Genomic DNA, 13,907 nt, shown 5'->3' on the forward strand with positions numbered 1-13,907 from the left:
AGGTTCCTGTCTCACCCTAGATGCCTCCCTTCATTAAAAATCAACACTCCTTCAATAAAAATCAGCACTCCTGACTATGTCTCTTGCTAAATTATGAATTAACAAGAAGCACGGTCAACAATTGCAGAAATTTTGGGATCCTTAGAAGTAGATCTTGGGTCTCTTGCTTGGAGAAAAGCAGTACAGAAATAAAATGAAATAAAATAAAATAATCTTTGGTAATTTCCAGACTTTGTGACAATTTTCAGGCAGTTCACATACACAAATGCACACGCACACATACACACAAGAGGCGAAAATTGTCCCCAATACCAGCTGTAGTTGCCTATCCCTGCATAGCATGCTTAGCTTTGCAGCCTCAAGTCATATTCTGAATTCCTCCTAAAACCTATGCAGCAGATGAGGAAACATATACTTTCAGGGTGATTCTGCTGATGAAGCCTGAATCTTCTGCTGCAATTAGAGATTTGGGTAATAGGTGCTGTTTTAAAAGAGCCAAGCATCATAACTCTTATATAGCACAGTTTCAAATACAGCATAATAAGCACATTATCTACCTCTCTATTGCTTTGCACTCATCTGATGCTTGCTGGCTTCAATGCTGGAAACTGCTTTATTTTAGGTCTTGCATTGGGTTTTAATATAGCTTGCCTGTCATCCAGCAAGCATTCAACCAGGTTGAACAATCTCATTATATTAAAAACTTCTGCATTAGTTTTCTTTCCTTCATTTCCTGTTCCCATCCCCTTGTTTTTCTCCGTTGTGTCTTTTTTAGATTGTAAGCCTGAAGGCAAGGAATATCTTGCTCCTCTCATTTTTATTATTGAACTGCAAGCTGCTCTGAGAACATCTCTATCTCTAGTAAGAGATCTTCGCCCTTCATCTCTGGATGTATCTGCATTGTAGAATTAATGCAGTTTGACACCGCTCTAACTGTCATGCCTCGATGCTATGGAATTCTGGGATTTGTAGTTTTGTGAGATGTTTACTTTTCTCTGTCAGATGGCTCTACGTTTCCAGAAAAAAATCATAGTGCATTAGACTTTAGTAACACAAACTGTTATTGTAGGACGACCTGCACAAAATGTTTGTCCTTCCTAGTCACTGTTATTTAGCTTAGAGAGCTATTTCACCTATGGAAAACATTGTATTTTGAATTGATTTACTTTTCTGGACACTTTGCAACTTATTTTCTAATTAAGTGCATTCATTGCAAGCTATATTTGTCATTACCTTTGAAAGCATCCACCCACATAAACCTTTTGTAGTGATGCCCAGACTCTTCAGCTCTTTTCCCCATCTTTTTTTCTCTTCTCACCCCCCCCCCCCAAATTATTTTATTAGATCTGGATGATATTTCTGTTGCTCAGTTTTCTCTCTTCTCTTCCAACAGGTATCACTGTAGATAAGCACGGCTTCATTTACTTTGTTGATGGCACCATGATTCGGAAGATTGATGGCAATGGTGTGATCTCCACATTAATAGGCTCCAATGGGCTCACATCAACCCAGCCACTGAGCTGTGATGCTGGAATGGACATCACTCAGGTAGACACTAATCTTTTCATAAATGGCCACTGTTCGGCACGGCAACAAATTTCATTTTTGTCTACTGAAATTAGACACGAAAGAACGCCATTTGAATGCTGAAAGGTTTCAAACATATTTCTTGGGTGATATAGCAGCTACAGCTAAAGCTTGCTTTAATAGCAGGACATTGCACTGAGGAAATATGACCACAGCATCCTTTGTATCCAGCTCCAGGTTTTATATGTTAGCAATAGCAAGTACATTTCTATACCACTTACCAATGTACTAAGCTAATTGCCCCCAACTAGCTGGGTACTCATTTTAGCGACCTACAGAAGGATGCCAAGCTGAGTCGACCCACAGCCCCTTGGCTGGTATTGAACTCACAATGTCTTTGTCCACAAACGGCCATAGTTAAAACTGGACTTGCTACATCATTTACATGCTCAAAGGATTTTGAATTTGAATTGATGTTCTCACATACCTATGGCATATATATAATATGTTCCTGGCTTCCACTCCATCAAAAGCATCTGAAGAAGTAGAGCGAAGTCTACGAAAGCTCATGCTGCCAACTTCTTTCTTTCAGCTAGTCTCAAAGGTGCTACAATTCCAGGGTGGACAACCCATGGCACCCCAGATGTTGCTGGACTCCAGGTCCCATCAAGGTATCAAATCTAACAACTTCTGGAGGACCATAGTTTGCCTGCCTCTGCTTCTCCTTGCTGTATTCAGTATAGAGACTATTGCATTACTATTAGGTGTTAGAACGTAGCCAATGCAATCAAAACTTGTGAGCCTTGTAGGTCTTTTTCTCTCCAAGATCCCTCCCTGCCTCCATTAAACAGATTTTTAAATGCATGTTTCCCCCACCCGGTTTGCATTTAAAACCCAAATAAACCCAGGCGCACAAAGCAGCCTCTTAATAAGTGAAACTTTATGGAAACATTATAGGAAGCATAATGGTCAGTCAGCTGTTGCTCCTGCATAAAGGAATGGGCCGAACTGTTCTCGTGTGTAGTAGCGGTGAAGTATTTAAAACTAGCACAGTTAATGGCTCCCTGGTGTTGCGTTAAAACAGGCTTTTTATTTTAAGATTATTTTTTTTAAAAGGCACTCAAGTTTGCAGCCTGGAGCCACGGCGAGATTCGTCACTGTGGCTAAAGGCCTGGATTTGACACACTTTACAGCAGTGCCTTATGTCTTAAAAGAAGGGCTGCATGAAATGGCTGTAAAGCAGCAGAGGAGGAGTATTCAAGCAGAGAAGCAGCAGCAAAAAGGAGGTGCTGAATCCCTCCTCTCTATTTCCTACCAATGCATTGCATACCCTCCAACAGCTCCGCTTTGGCAGGGACAGTCCCAATTTATCCTCTGTTATGCCAGTTTCTTAGCTGCTGTACAATTGTCCCGGTTTCTCTTTTCCCCTCCTACATTTCCCCTTCATCCTCAGCTTCCTTCATTTGCTGCAGACTGTTCACAATTCAAAAGTATTTGCATTCATTTAACTCAGTTAACTCAGAAAGGAGAGGACAGAGTGCAATCTTGCACTTCCCAGAAGGCTCAAGCAAAAGCAAACTGCTGCAGTCTCTCTTAACCTCATTGGTAACGTTTGCCATGTTGGCCACACTTTGAGGTTGTTTGGGCATATATGCCCTGGTTTTCACCTGTGAGATGTGGGAGGGTATGGCTTGCCTCTTCCTAGGTGGGCCCTGACATAGGAATGTGAAGCATCACTCATTATTCCAGCCATTAATGCTTTTGGTGTTTGGCAATTTAAACAATGGCTTTTAAAAGCAATGCTAACCTTTTAAACTAAATTTGTCATTCTGTGCTTTCAAGTTGTTTCCAAGTTATGGTGAACCTATCACAGGGTTATCTTGGCATGATTTTTCAGAGGGATGTGTCTTTGCCTTTCTCATTTTAACAGAACAGCTGGAGAAGGTAAAGTGGCAAGAAGTGGAGAGATTGAGATCCTCTGCCTTTCCCGACCAGAGTAATAATGGTTAATTTCCAAAGTGCAAGAACTTATTGTGTAAGGCCCCATACCCACATCCCTAAAGGGAATCCATGCAGGCAGACAGCTGTGTTCATTAAGCCAGGTCTATGAGTTTTCACTTCTATCAGGAGCAGGTCATTTGTAAGGTTAATGGATCTTAATGGCCCGTGTCAAAAGGCTTTGTAGTCCAATACAGATGGCTTCTATGGCTAGAAAAAGCCTCCCCGCTCTCCAATATGGTAAGGATTGTACTTGAGCTCAGAAAGAACAAGAAAGGTATGATGGAGGCTGGTAGAAGACATCCTAATTCCTGTTGGGAGTCAAGAAGTCCCAACACTTTGATTCTGTGATCTTCATTAAACCACTGTTAGCCATCACTTCGTGGCTGAAATTGTCCTACCCATCCATTGAAGAGCCATTTGGCACAAACTGTTCTATGCAGTTCTACCAGCAAACTTTTCTGTTCTAGTGAGGGCAGCAATATCATCATCATCATCATCATCATCATCATCATCATCATCATCATCATCATATCCCACCTTCTTCCCAGTCTTGGATTCAAGATGGCTTTGTTGTTGTGTGCCTCCAAGTCATTTCTGACTTCCGGAAACCCTAAGGTGAGCCTATCAAGGGGTTTTCTTGGCATGTTTCTTCAAAGGGGGTTTGCCATTGCCATCCTCTGAGGCTGAGAGAGTGTGACTTGCCAAAGTTCACCCACTGGGTTTCATGGCTGAACCAGGAATCGAACCCTGGTCTCCAAAGTCATAGTAGTGTTCAAACCATTACCCAACACTAGCTTACAACACAACAAATTTTGTTTTAAATGTTAGCACTGCTTTTAAAAGCCGTTGTTTAAGTTGCCAAATACCAACAACATTAATATCTTGAACAATGAGTAATGTTTCCCATTGATTTAATCCATTTCTTTTGGTGAGTAATGGGTGGTTGGTCATTTTTTAATAATCTTATTTTTAAATAAATTAAAAACATGATACTATTTGAGATCGTTCTCTCTCTTTCTTTTCTCCCAATGAAGGACTCAAGGTGGCTTGCATTGCAGATTAAAACAGAATGCAGCTAAAATGAATCATAATATGAAAGAATAATTAAATAAACAATCATATTAAAAACTGCACTGAATTAAAAACAGTTTAAAAGCCATTTAAACTATGAAAAAGAATGACACTCGCTATTAAAAACTGCTTCTGCAGCAGTTAATGAACAAAAGATCTTTACTGAACTAGCATATTAAAAACAATATATATATATATATATATATATATATATCTCACAAGAACTATTAGCATTGACAAATTAATTTCTGGATTGATATCAACATCAGCAAATTGGTTTGGATGCTAATTCCAACATTTGAAAGCTTACTTTAGACCACTATATACAATAAGGCCAATTAATATTGGTTTACATTACAGAGTTATCAACACTCTTTAGCACTCTGCTATACAAAGAAGATGCTATATAAATTATGAGCTTTATCCTCAGGTGAAGCCAACATCAATTCCTTGTTGGTTTTGCCACAACGGACTAATCCGGCTACTCCTCTGAGCAGAGTAACTCTGTAATAACTGACAGATTTGACCTCTCAAAAATAAGCACTCAGGACATCTTTTCTCTCGCAGCTTATAATTTTGCTAAAGCATTATGGCTCGCTTTGTTGAAAAGCTGTGTCAGGTTTTCAGTTATATTGGCATTTGCTTGGTGGTAAGGCTACATTTACAGGGAGATCAGTTCGTGATTTGCCAGTTGTCCAGCAATAGCAACTCAAAGTCTCCCTTCCGTCAATTGAACCACTGATAATCCAGCCTTGGCCCGATTGCATTTGCACTTGTAGTCATTTGCTGCACCCTAAAAAATACTCTTGGCAGCTTGGCAGCTCTTAGTATCAGACCATTAGTTTAGTAAGCAACAGAAGCTATTGTCATTGCTGTCTAAATAAAGAGCCACAGCTGTCGGAGAGCAAGGGATAAAGGTGGAACATGGATCCTTAAATGGGAACATGCCATGCCACTTTGCTGATCAATAACTCTGGAACACTGCTACTGTCTTTCTGGCATTCAAATTGCTGTAGGAGCTTAAAGGAGGTTGTAACGCTCTCCAAAAGCACCCAAAACACAACATTAGAACCAGCAACATTCAAAAGGTTGTTTTATTGGAAGAAAGGAGCAGAGGAGAGTTATTGGTCCCAGTAATGATTATTTGTATACAGCGCGTCTGTGCCATACGCCGGCATGCTATACGCAGCTTTAACCTTACGTGGAAGCTTAAGCCACGGTAAAATGAATGGCGCATGTGCCTAAGGTGCGCATGCCATGCCGAATGCAGGAACGCTCCCCCATTGAAACTAATAGGGTTTGAGCTTACGCATTTTTCCCCATATACGGGGAGGAGGGTCTGGAACACATTCCCACATATGGGGAAGACCCACTATATATTGTTATATTATTTTAATGTATTTTAAGTATTTCAATCTTTTAAAACTTGATTTCAGCATTGAATTTATTTTAATTAGTGTAGCAATTTAATTCTATTTTAAGATAATATTTTTATATGTTTTTAACTGTATGGTGTTTTTAACATTGTAAGCCGTCCTGAGTCCCAGCCTTTTGAGAAGCTTGGGATATAAATAAATAAATAAATATAATAATAAATAATAATAAATTGGATAGCTAAAATAATTCCTTACTTTATCTGAGAGACTGCATAATAAAGGCACCTGGGTATAACGGTCTTGAAATTTTGCAATCGAGGTTGTATATAAGTTACAATTTATTCCTGTAGGCCTTCAAGTCACTTCCAACCCTATGGTGAACCTATGCCAGGGTTTTCTTGGCAAGATTTCTTCAGAGGAGACTTGCCAAAAATCACCCAAGGGCTTTCCATTGCTGAGCAGCAATTCAAACCCCGGACTCCCAGAATCCCAGTCCTAACACTCAAATAAGTACTCACCTCACTGGCTCCATCAATTTCAATGCAGAACATTATTCAGAGTATGTTTCGTAGCAAGGAATGGCAAAGCTTATTTCATCCATTCGAATTTTTCCTCTATGGCACTTGCCATCCATTTCCGGGGGAGTTTGGGATCCTGTCATGTTCTAGGCCTGTATAATGCCTTAAAATATTGTACATATAATATATACCATGGGGCGAAATTGAAATAAGCATGATTAAGGACTAGAATCTATCTCCTGCTGCTTTGCTACATATGTCTTCATTTTAAAGTATGACCACCGCCTGCCATATTGATGAACCCAGTCTCGTTCATCTTAATGCCAGGTAACTTATATTAGTCTGTGATGGGGTGGATTTAATCCTATAATGAGCACTTTGAATTTTGTCATGCATCCTTTACAGCCAAGCAGGTTGGGCCACAATAATCACATTAACCTCAACATGCTAAAAAACATCTATTATCCGAGCACTGGTGGGTTTCTCAAAATGCCTCTGTGTGGGGCTCTGAGTCGGAAAGTCATTAGAAATTCATAGGTTTCAGCCTGCAGCTAGCTTGCAAACAAATGCAAATGTAAAGCTTGGGTCTTCCAGAGATGGGTAATTTTATGTGTAACACCACATCTGGAGCAGCTGATACCTGCTAAGACGGTGCAGCAGAAAGTAGCACTGGTCAGCCTTAACAACAACAATGGACAAAAGTGGACAAAGCCACTGTCTATTTTTAACATGTTTCTATTGTCCAGTGCCCTGTATTTTCCTAGTGCTATGCAAATAAATCAAATTATTATCCTTGGTTTCTAAATCCAACAGATGTTACTCGCTGGAATTTGAACCATCCCAGATTCTATCCAAGAGTCTAGGAATCAGTAAGACATTGCTGGATAAAGTGTCAAAACATCCGAATGAATGATTTGGTGATGGCGGTTGGTGCTCCTATTATACTATCACCACCTTCTTCCACTATTTCAACACTCCTTCAAACACTTATTCTCAAGGAGGCACGCGCTCATCCACACCTACTTTTCTTTCTGGTTTAGATACATACTATTCTCATGTCCTTCCATGCACTCTTTTCTTACGCTCATGTGCACACACAGAGACCCACACCATTCTTACAAACACACCCTTTTTGCCACCTGCGCAAATGCAGTTGTGTACCAGTTGTGGTGCCTGAGTCATCTCAGTCATGGCATGGTAGGCTGAGGGTGTTATAACTACAAACCCAGTGTGCCACAATAGAGATAAATGGTGAGTGCTCAGCTCTTAGGCTGCATCCGCACTGCAGGAATAATCTGGTTTGACACCACTTGAACTGCCATGGCTCAATGCTATATTCCTGGTTCTTTGCTTGTGGCCAACAAGCTACCATTCCCAGAATTCCATACCATTGAGCTGTGGAAGTTCAAGTGGCATCAAACCAGATTATTTCTGCAGTGCAGATGCAGCCTTAGTCATGGAAGTCAAGACTGGGTCCACTCTTCAGCTCAGCTTTGGAGAGGTACCACTGTTGCACCACTTTTAATGAAATGGTTCTCTTATACTTGAATCTGAGATAGAGATAGAGATAGCAGAGATAAATTGGTACATACCTGGAGAAGGAAGGAAAAGCTGGGCATAGACAAATAGTGGGGTGCCATCCTCATCATCCCTAATGGCCAATACTTCTTTGTTGTTATGAGCTGTCAAGTTGACTTTGACTTATGGCAACACTATCAATGAGAGACTTCCAAGAGATCCTATTATTAACAGCCCTGCAAACGTAACACTGTGGCTTCCTTGACCGAATCACTCCATCTGTAATCCAATCTCCCTCTTTGCCTAGTGTCTTCCAATTTACCAAGGATTATTGTCTTTTCCATCATCTCATAATATGCGCACAGTGATTTGGCTTGGTTTTCACTGTCCAACTTTCACATCCATACTTGGAAATCAGAATATTATGGATCCTGACTTTAGTTTTAAACTATATATCTTTATACCGGATGATCCAGTTCCTTTTAAGATACCATTCCAAGTTTTAATCATCTTCTGATTTCTTGACCACAATCTCTCCATTTTAACTGGTGATCAAGTCAAGGTTTAGAAAAACTTTAGGGATAGAATTATTTTCTTTTAAAGGGAAACCATAAGTAATTTTAGCAGTTGCAAGAAAGTTGTCTAAAAACTGCTCAAGTGTTCAAAGACTATTTGCAATTTGGGACTTACCCCGTGCAAAAATTGTACATGTTTGTTCTGCACAGAAAACAGCATTTATTATACAAAAAATAATAATATTTCTATGCAGAAATATTATTTTGAGTCTAGAAAATGTTTCCTGTGCAGAAGATGTTGTTTCTTGTGCGGAAAATGCTATTTTCTGTGCAGAACAACTGTACATGAAATTTGTGCAGAATAAATCCCAAACTGCAAAATTCTCATCCGTTTGGGATTCTTCCTGTCAAGGTTTCTCAACACTTTTTTGACCAATTTTCAAATAGTCGTTCCATCTCTAAAAATCTTGGGCAATTCATCATCTATTTTAAAGTTCAAATCTTCCTGTGGTCATTTTTAAAAAATCTTTCAAATTAAATATACAGTCGGCCCTTCTTATACACGGATTCAAGCATCCACGGTTTGAAAATGTTCAAAAAAGGTATAAATGTCAAATATCAAACCTTGATTTTCCATTTTTTATAAGGGACACCATTTTGCTATGTCATTATATTTAATGGGACTTGAGCATCCACGGATTTTGTTATCCACGGGGATCTTGCAACCAAACCCCAGCGGATAACAAGGGCCCACTGTAGTTATGACTAAAACCTTGGTGATCCTAGGGAACTCTTGGGGGCCTAAAATGGGTTTCAGAGTCACATGCAGTCAATGCAGGGTACTTTTCCCACCCCAACATGACAGAGACCAATGGCCAGGACACTCAAGAGCATTGACTGTGTCACTACCCCTATTGCATCTCCCCAAGCAGCGACCACTTGAGGTGTTTAGCACTCTGACTAATGGTTTGGGTGTCCTTTTTTTGCAACTGTGGTAATTAAAGTGTATCACTTGGAGAGCCTGCTTCCATACCTACACCTTGGACACATTTATTCTGTATAGAAGCGGAGGCCTGGAACTAGTCCAGCTCCTTTTTCAGTGGAGAAAACCGAGAGCTAATGCAGCCCCAGCTGATGACTGATCCATGGAGATCCCACCATTTTCATTGTCAAGCTGCTTCTATAGTCAAGAAATGTCTCTTAATGTTCAACTGGAATCTACTATCCTCCTGTAACCGAATCAATAGCTCAGAAGGGCTACTGCCTGAATGTATTCTACGTTCCTTTTTTAAAACCTTTTTCCTTCTGGAAATAATAAGACATTAGACTACTGCTGCCTGTTCACCAGCATTTTGACTTGTCAACGCGGCGCATGGCTGTTGGAATAGTGACAGGTGTGTTATGGAAAATTTCTGATTGATGCCACTTGCCAGGACTTGTTTATTCGTGTCTTTATTTATTTATTTATTTACTTGCATGAGTTGCCGGAAGGAAAATAATGTGCCTACCTTAACAGTGAGCACCAGCGTGAAGAATACTGAAATTCCAGTAGAAAAGAATCACGGTTATTATTCAGTGTTTTTTGCACCTCCGGTGGGGAAAGCTTATGCAAATGAAAATGGATTGTGTCCCTTTTGCACACCAAAATGTTCTTGTTTGGTGACTTCAAGTCATTCCAGACGTAGGCTCTTGTATTCAATTACAAAACCTTAATTACAGAATTAATACGGTGACACTCTAAGTCCCTGAGTTCGTTCCATCATCCCTAAACCAGAGGTGGGAATCATATGGATTTCCAAATGTTGTCGGGGATTTAACTCTGAGCATTCCTCACTGCGGTTTATGCTGGTGGAAGCTGCTGGGGTTTGCAGTCCAACATCTGGAGCAATACAGTCCAACATCTGGAGTATAAACTGTTTTCTTTGATGGGAGAGCTATATGGGATTATGCTTTGCTGTTGTGGTTTTTATTGTATATTGTACAGCTTTATGTAGGGTACTCTGTTTTGAATTGTATTTTGGATCTTGTAACCCGTCTCGATCCGCAGGGAGAGGCAGGATATTAATATTATTATTATTATTATTATTATTATTATTATTATTATTATTATTATACTACATGGTACCTATTCCTGCCCTATATGCTGCCACATCCCACACAACATGCATGAGTAAATGGAAAGAGTGGCCCCCCAAAGCATTTCTTCTGTAGGGCAAAGCAGCAAATGGTGCCTATGCCAAGCTCACAATGCATGGTGCACCCAGCCAGCCAGGTAGGTTATTTTTTGCAGATGAGGTAATAAAACCCACCTCTCTCTATCCTTGGCGTTATCTCCTTCTCAGATCATAACAAAAAAAAAAAAAATCAATATCAATTTGAAGAATTTGCTGGTGTCTCATGACAGTCCAAACATGGTGCCACTTCACTTTATCTAATGGTAGGGCTGGACCGGATGAGAGACTGTGGCGCACCTGTGCAGATATATATTTCAGAACTTGGGGAAGTAATTGTAGCGTTGGACTCTGGAGTTTATCAGACTAGGGAAATTGGAAGTATAATCCAATGGCAATCCAAATGCAATCATGGGGTTTAACGTTATTGCATGATAGACTACCACTCACAATTTCAGGCAATGGGAAGTCAGTCTGAACTCAATCATGGGGTTTCACGTTATTGCGTGATAGACTACCACACGCAAATTCGGGCAATGGCATGCTATTTTCGGGCAATGGGATGCCAGTTCGAACGCAATCTGCATTCACATAAATTCGCTAAACTAGCAAATTCACATGAATGTGTTCTGGCCCCACTTTCTTTTCATTTGAAATTAAGAGAAATTCCTCCAGATTGGTGAGATCCTAAAAAGCCATGATATTTCTGGGGTAACTTCATTTTCTCTTAGACTGAGCTACCTCCGTGGAGTTGCTTGGTGAATAAAATGGAGGAGACAATGGACATTAGCTTGAACGAAGGGTCCAATACAGAGAACAAGAAAAGCTGCTTTATACTGAATCAAACCATTGGCCCATTTATCTCTGTATTGCTTACATTGGCTGGCAGTGGTACTCCACAGTTTCAGATAAGGGTCTTTCCCAGCTGTATCCAAAGATGCTAAAGAGACTGAACCTGACCCCTTCAACACACTAAGCAGCAGCTATACTGTTGAGAAATAGCATCTATAAATGTAATAAATAGATTTTATTTATTTATCAGCACTTGCACACACACAAAAATCAGCCCTAGGCACCGGACTGATCCATGGACTATTTTCTTCATGACCAAAAGTGTGTTTCAGGAAAAAAAAATCAAATAGGTTAAACACCGTATACAAAATTTATGGCTGGATTTATTCCACTGCAACTGACCAACATTTCTCCTAGAGATGTAAATCTTGGCTTCTTTCATTCTTCTAAGCAAAAAGGAACCATTTTCAGATTTATGCCCAATTTCCCGCTGGGCATATTACAAGAATTCTCAGCCCATTTTATTTCTTTGTCACTGTTTTGCAGAAAGGAACGCACAAAACCTTATGCAAAAATTATGGTCATGGGCAGAAAATGGTTTCTTTTATGCAAAATTCAAAACACTGGTTGTGTAAATTAATTTGGGGGCAAAAAAAGTTGCAGGGTGTGAAAAATATATGATAGCTGTTCAGTTTTTCAACTTGGTGCCTCATTGTTTCTGGAACTATTGAGATATCATTTCTCACTAAGGACCAGAACATTTGCAAATATTCACAAGTTCTGCTAACCCAGATTTTTAACAAATCCTTTCAGTGTTTAGAGAAATCAGTGGATGGTTGTGACCCATTGATCTTGGATTCTTCCAGTTTAGTGCTAAAAAGCAAGAGCTCTCACAACAGAGAGCGTTGCTATTACAGGTCTGCATCATTTGATACTGCTTTTGCATTCATTTGGAGCTTCCAGTCCCTGTAAAAGCCAACAGAGAAGAAGGAAAGGAATAAGGAAATTGCCAAATTATTGTTAATTTGGCCAATCCTTATTCCGATCTCATGTCACTATAGGCAGCTTCTAACCAAACATCATTTCAATCTCAAAGTGCCTTTGCCCACTATTGGCTCTACATGTTTTGGAGAGCTGTATGGGCATGCCTTCTTTTTTAAAGGGACAATGTTCACCCCTGGTCTTGGGAGAAACAGTGAGGAAACTACTTTCTTTGAACCCGTCCTTTCCCTTTTTGCAGGTTCGCCTAGAATGGCCAACAGACCTTGCAGTCAACCCTCTGGACAATTCGCTGTATGTGCTGGACAATAACATTGTGCTACAGATTTCTGAAAACAGGCGGGTGAGAATTATTGCCGGCCGCCCCATCCACTGCCAGGTGCCAGGCATCGATCACGTTTTGGTCAGCAAGGTGGCAATCCACTCCACCCTGGAGTCCGCCAGAGCCATCAGCGTCTCTCACAGCGGCATGCTGTATATCGCCGAGACGGATGAGCGGAAGATCAATCGCATCCAGCAGGTCACAACCAATGGCGAAATCTCTATCATAGCCGGAGCTCCGACAGATTGTGACTGTAAAATTGACCCCAATTGTGACTGCTTCTCAGGTACATTTGTTTCTGCACTTTCATAGCATGGATAATATATAAAATGGGCATGACAGGATATGGAGAACAGGCTTGATCAGACCAAAGATGTATTCAGCCTTTCCCAATGTGGTATTCATCAGATGTTTTGGACTATAGGTCCTATCATCAGCAGCAAACTTGGCTAGCAGTAAAAGGTCATGGAACTGAAGTTCAGGTTGTAAATGGCTGATCTGTCTAGCTAAGAATTTTGTTTCCATAATGACTGATGAAATAAGTGTACATATGGACACACATTAGGGCTGTGCATTCTCCCTGCGCCCATTGCACTGGCACATTTCAGAATGCCCAAAGTGATGCAGTATCATTTTCCTAATATCTGATTTATGTCAGAATTTATTATATTATAATTTATTAAATAAAATAATAATGTCTGACATAAATCAGACCTTAGGAATGGGAATATACAAAAACCAGTTGCAGAACAAAGGAAGACTGCAAAGACAAACAGCAGAATATATCAACAAACTGCAGTCCATCAGCAATGGGTTGAACAGAGACTATGGTTTCCTGGCATAGTACACACATTATAACACTAGCCTCGTGAAGTCTCCCTTGGCCAGTTCATCACATCATCTTCTTGGCTCTCACACTGCATCCTAATACTCATTCATATGGTTATATACTAACCCTGGCTTTAGGCAACATCCTGGCCATATCCCCCAGTTACCATTGGTAAAGCTGAACTTGTCACCTCATCTCCACACACACAAAGTTTTGCATTCCTATGGATATTCACACAGAGAGAGAGACTGCTATATAAGTCTGTTCC

At 40.2% G+C, this 13,907-nt stretch overlaps 1 protein-coding gene across 10 annotated transcripts in view; it reads left to right on the forward strand.

The window, feature by feature from the left end:
- LOC149308809 (teneurin-1) overlaps window positions 1–13,907 on the forward strand; it is a 293,986-nt gene that overhangs the window by 248,614 nt on the left and 31,465 nt on the right. For all 10 annotated transcript variants that reach the window (XM_089536504.1, XM_089536512.1, XM_089536509.1 and 7 more), the window contains 2 exons: window positions 1,394–1,548; window positions 12,730–13,096. In XM_089536504.1, the coding sequence (XP_089392630.1) occupies window positions 1,394–1,548; window positions 12,730–13,096 (522 nt within the window). The remainder of the gene's footprint in view (window positions 1–1,393; window positions 1,549–12,729; window positions 13,097–13,907) is intronic.

The sequence above is a fragment of the Sceloporus occidentalis genome, unplaced genomic scaffold (genome assembly GCF_023333645.1).
Source record: "Sceloporus occidentalis isolate IW3139 unplaced genomic scaffold, rSceOcc1.0.p SCAF_8, whole genome shotgun sequence".
Lineage (NCBI taxonomy): Eukaryota > Metazoa > Chordata > Lepidosauria > Squamata > Phrynosomatidae > Sceloporus > Sceloporus occidentalis.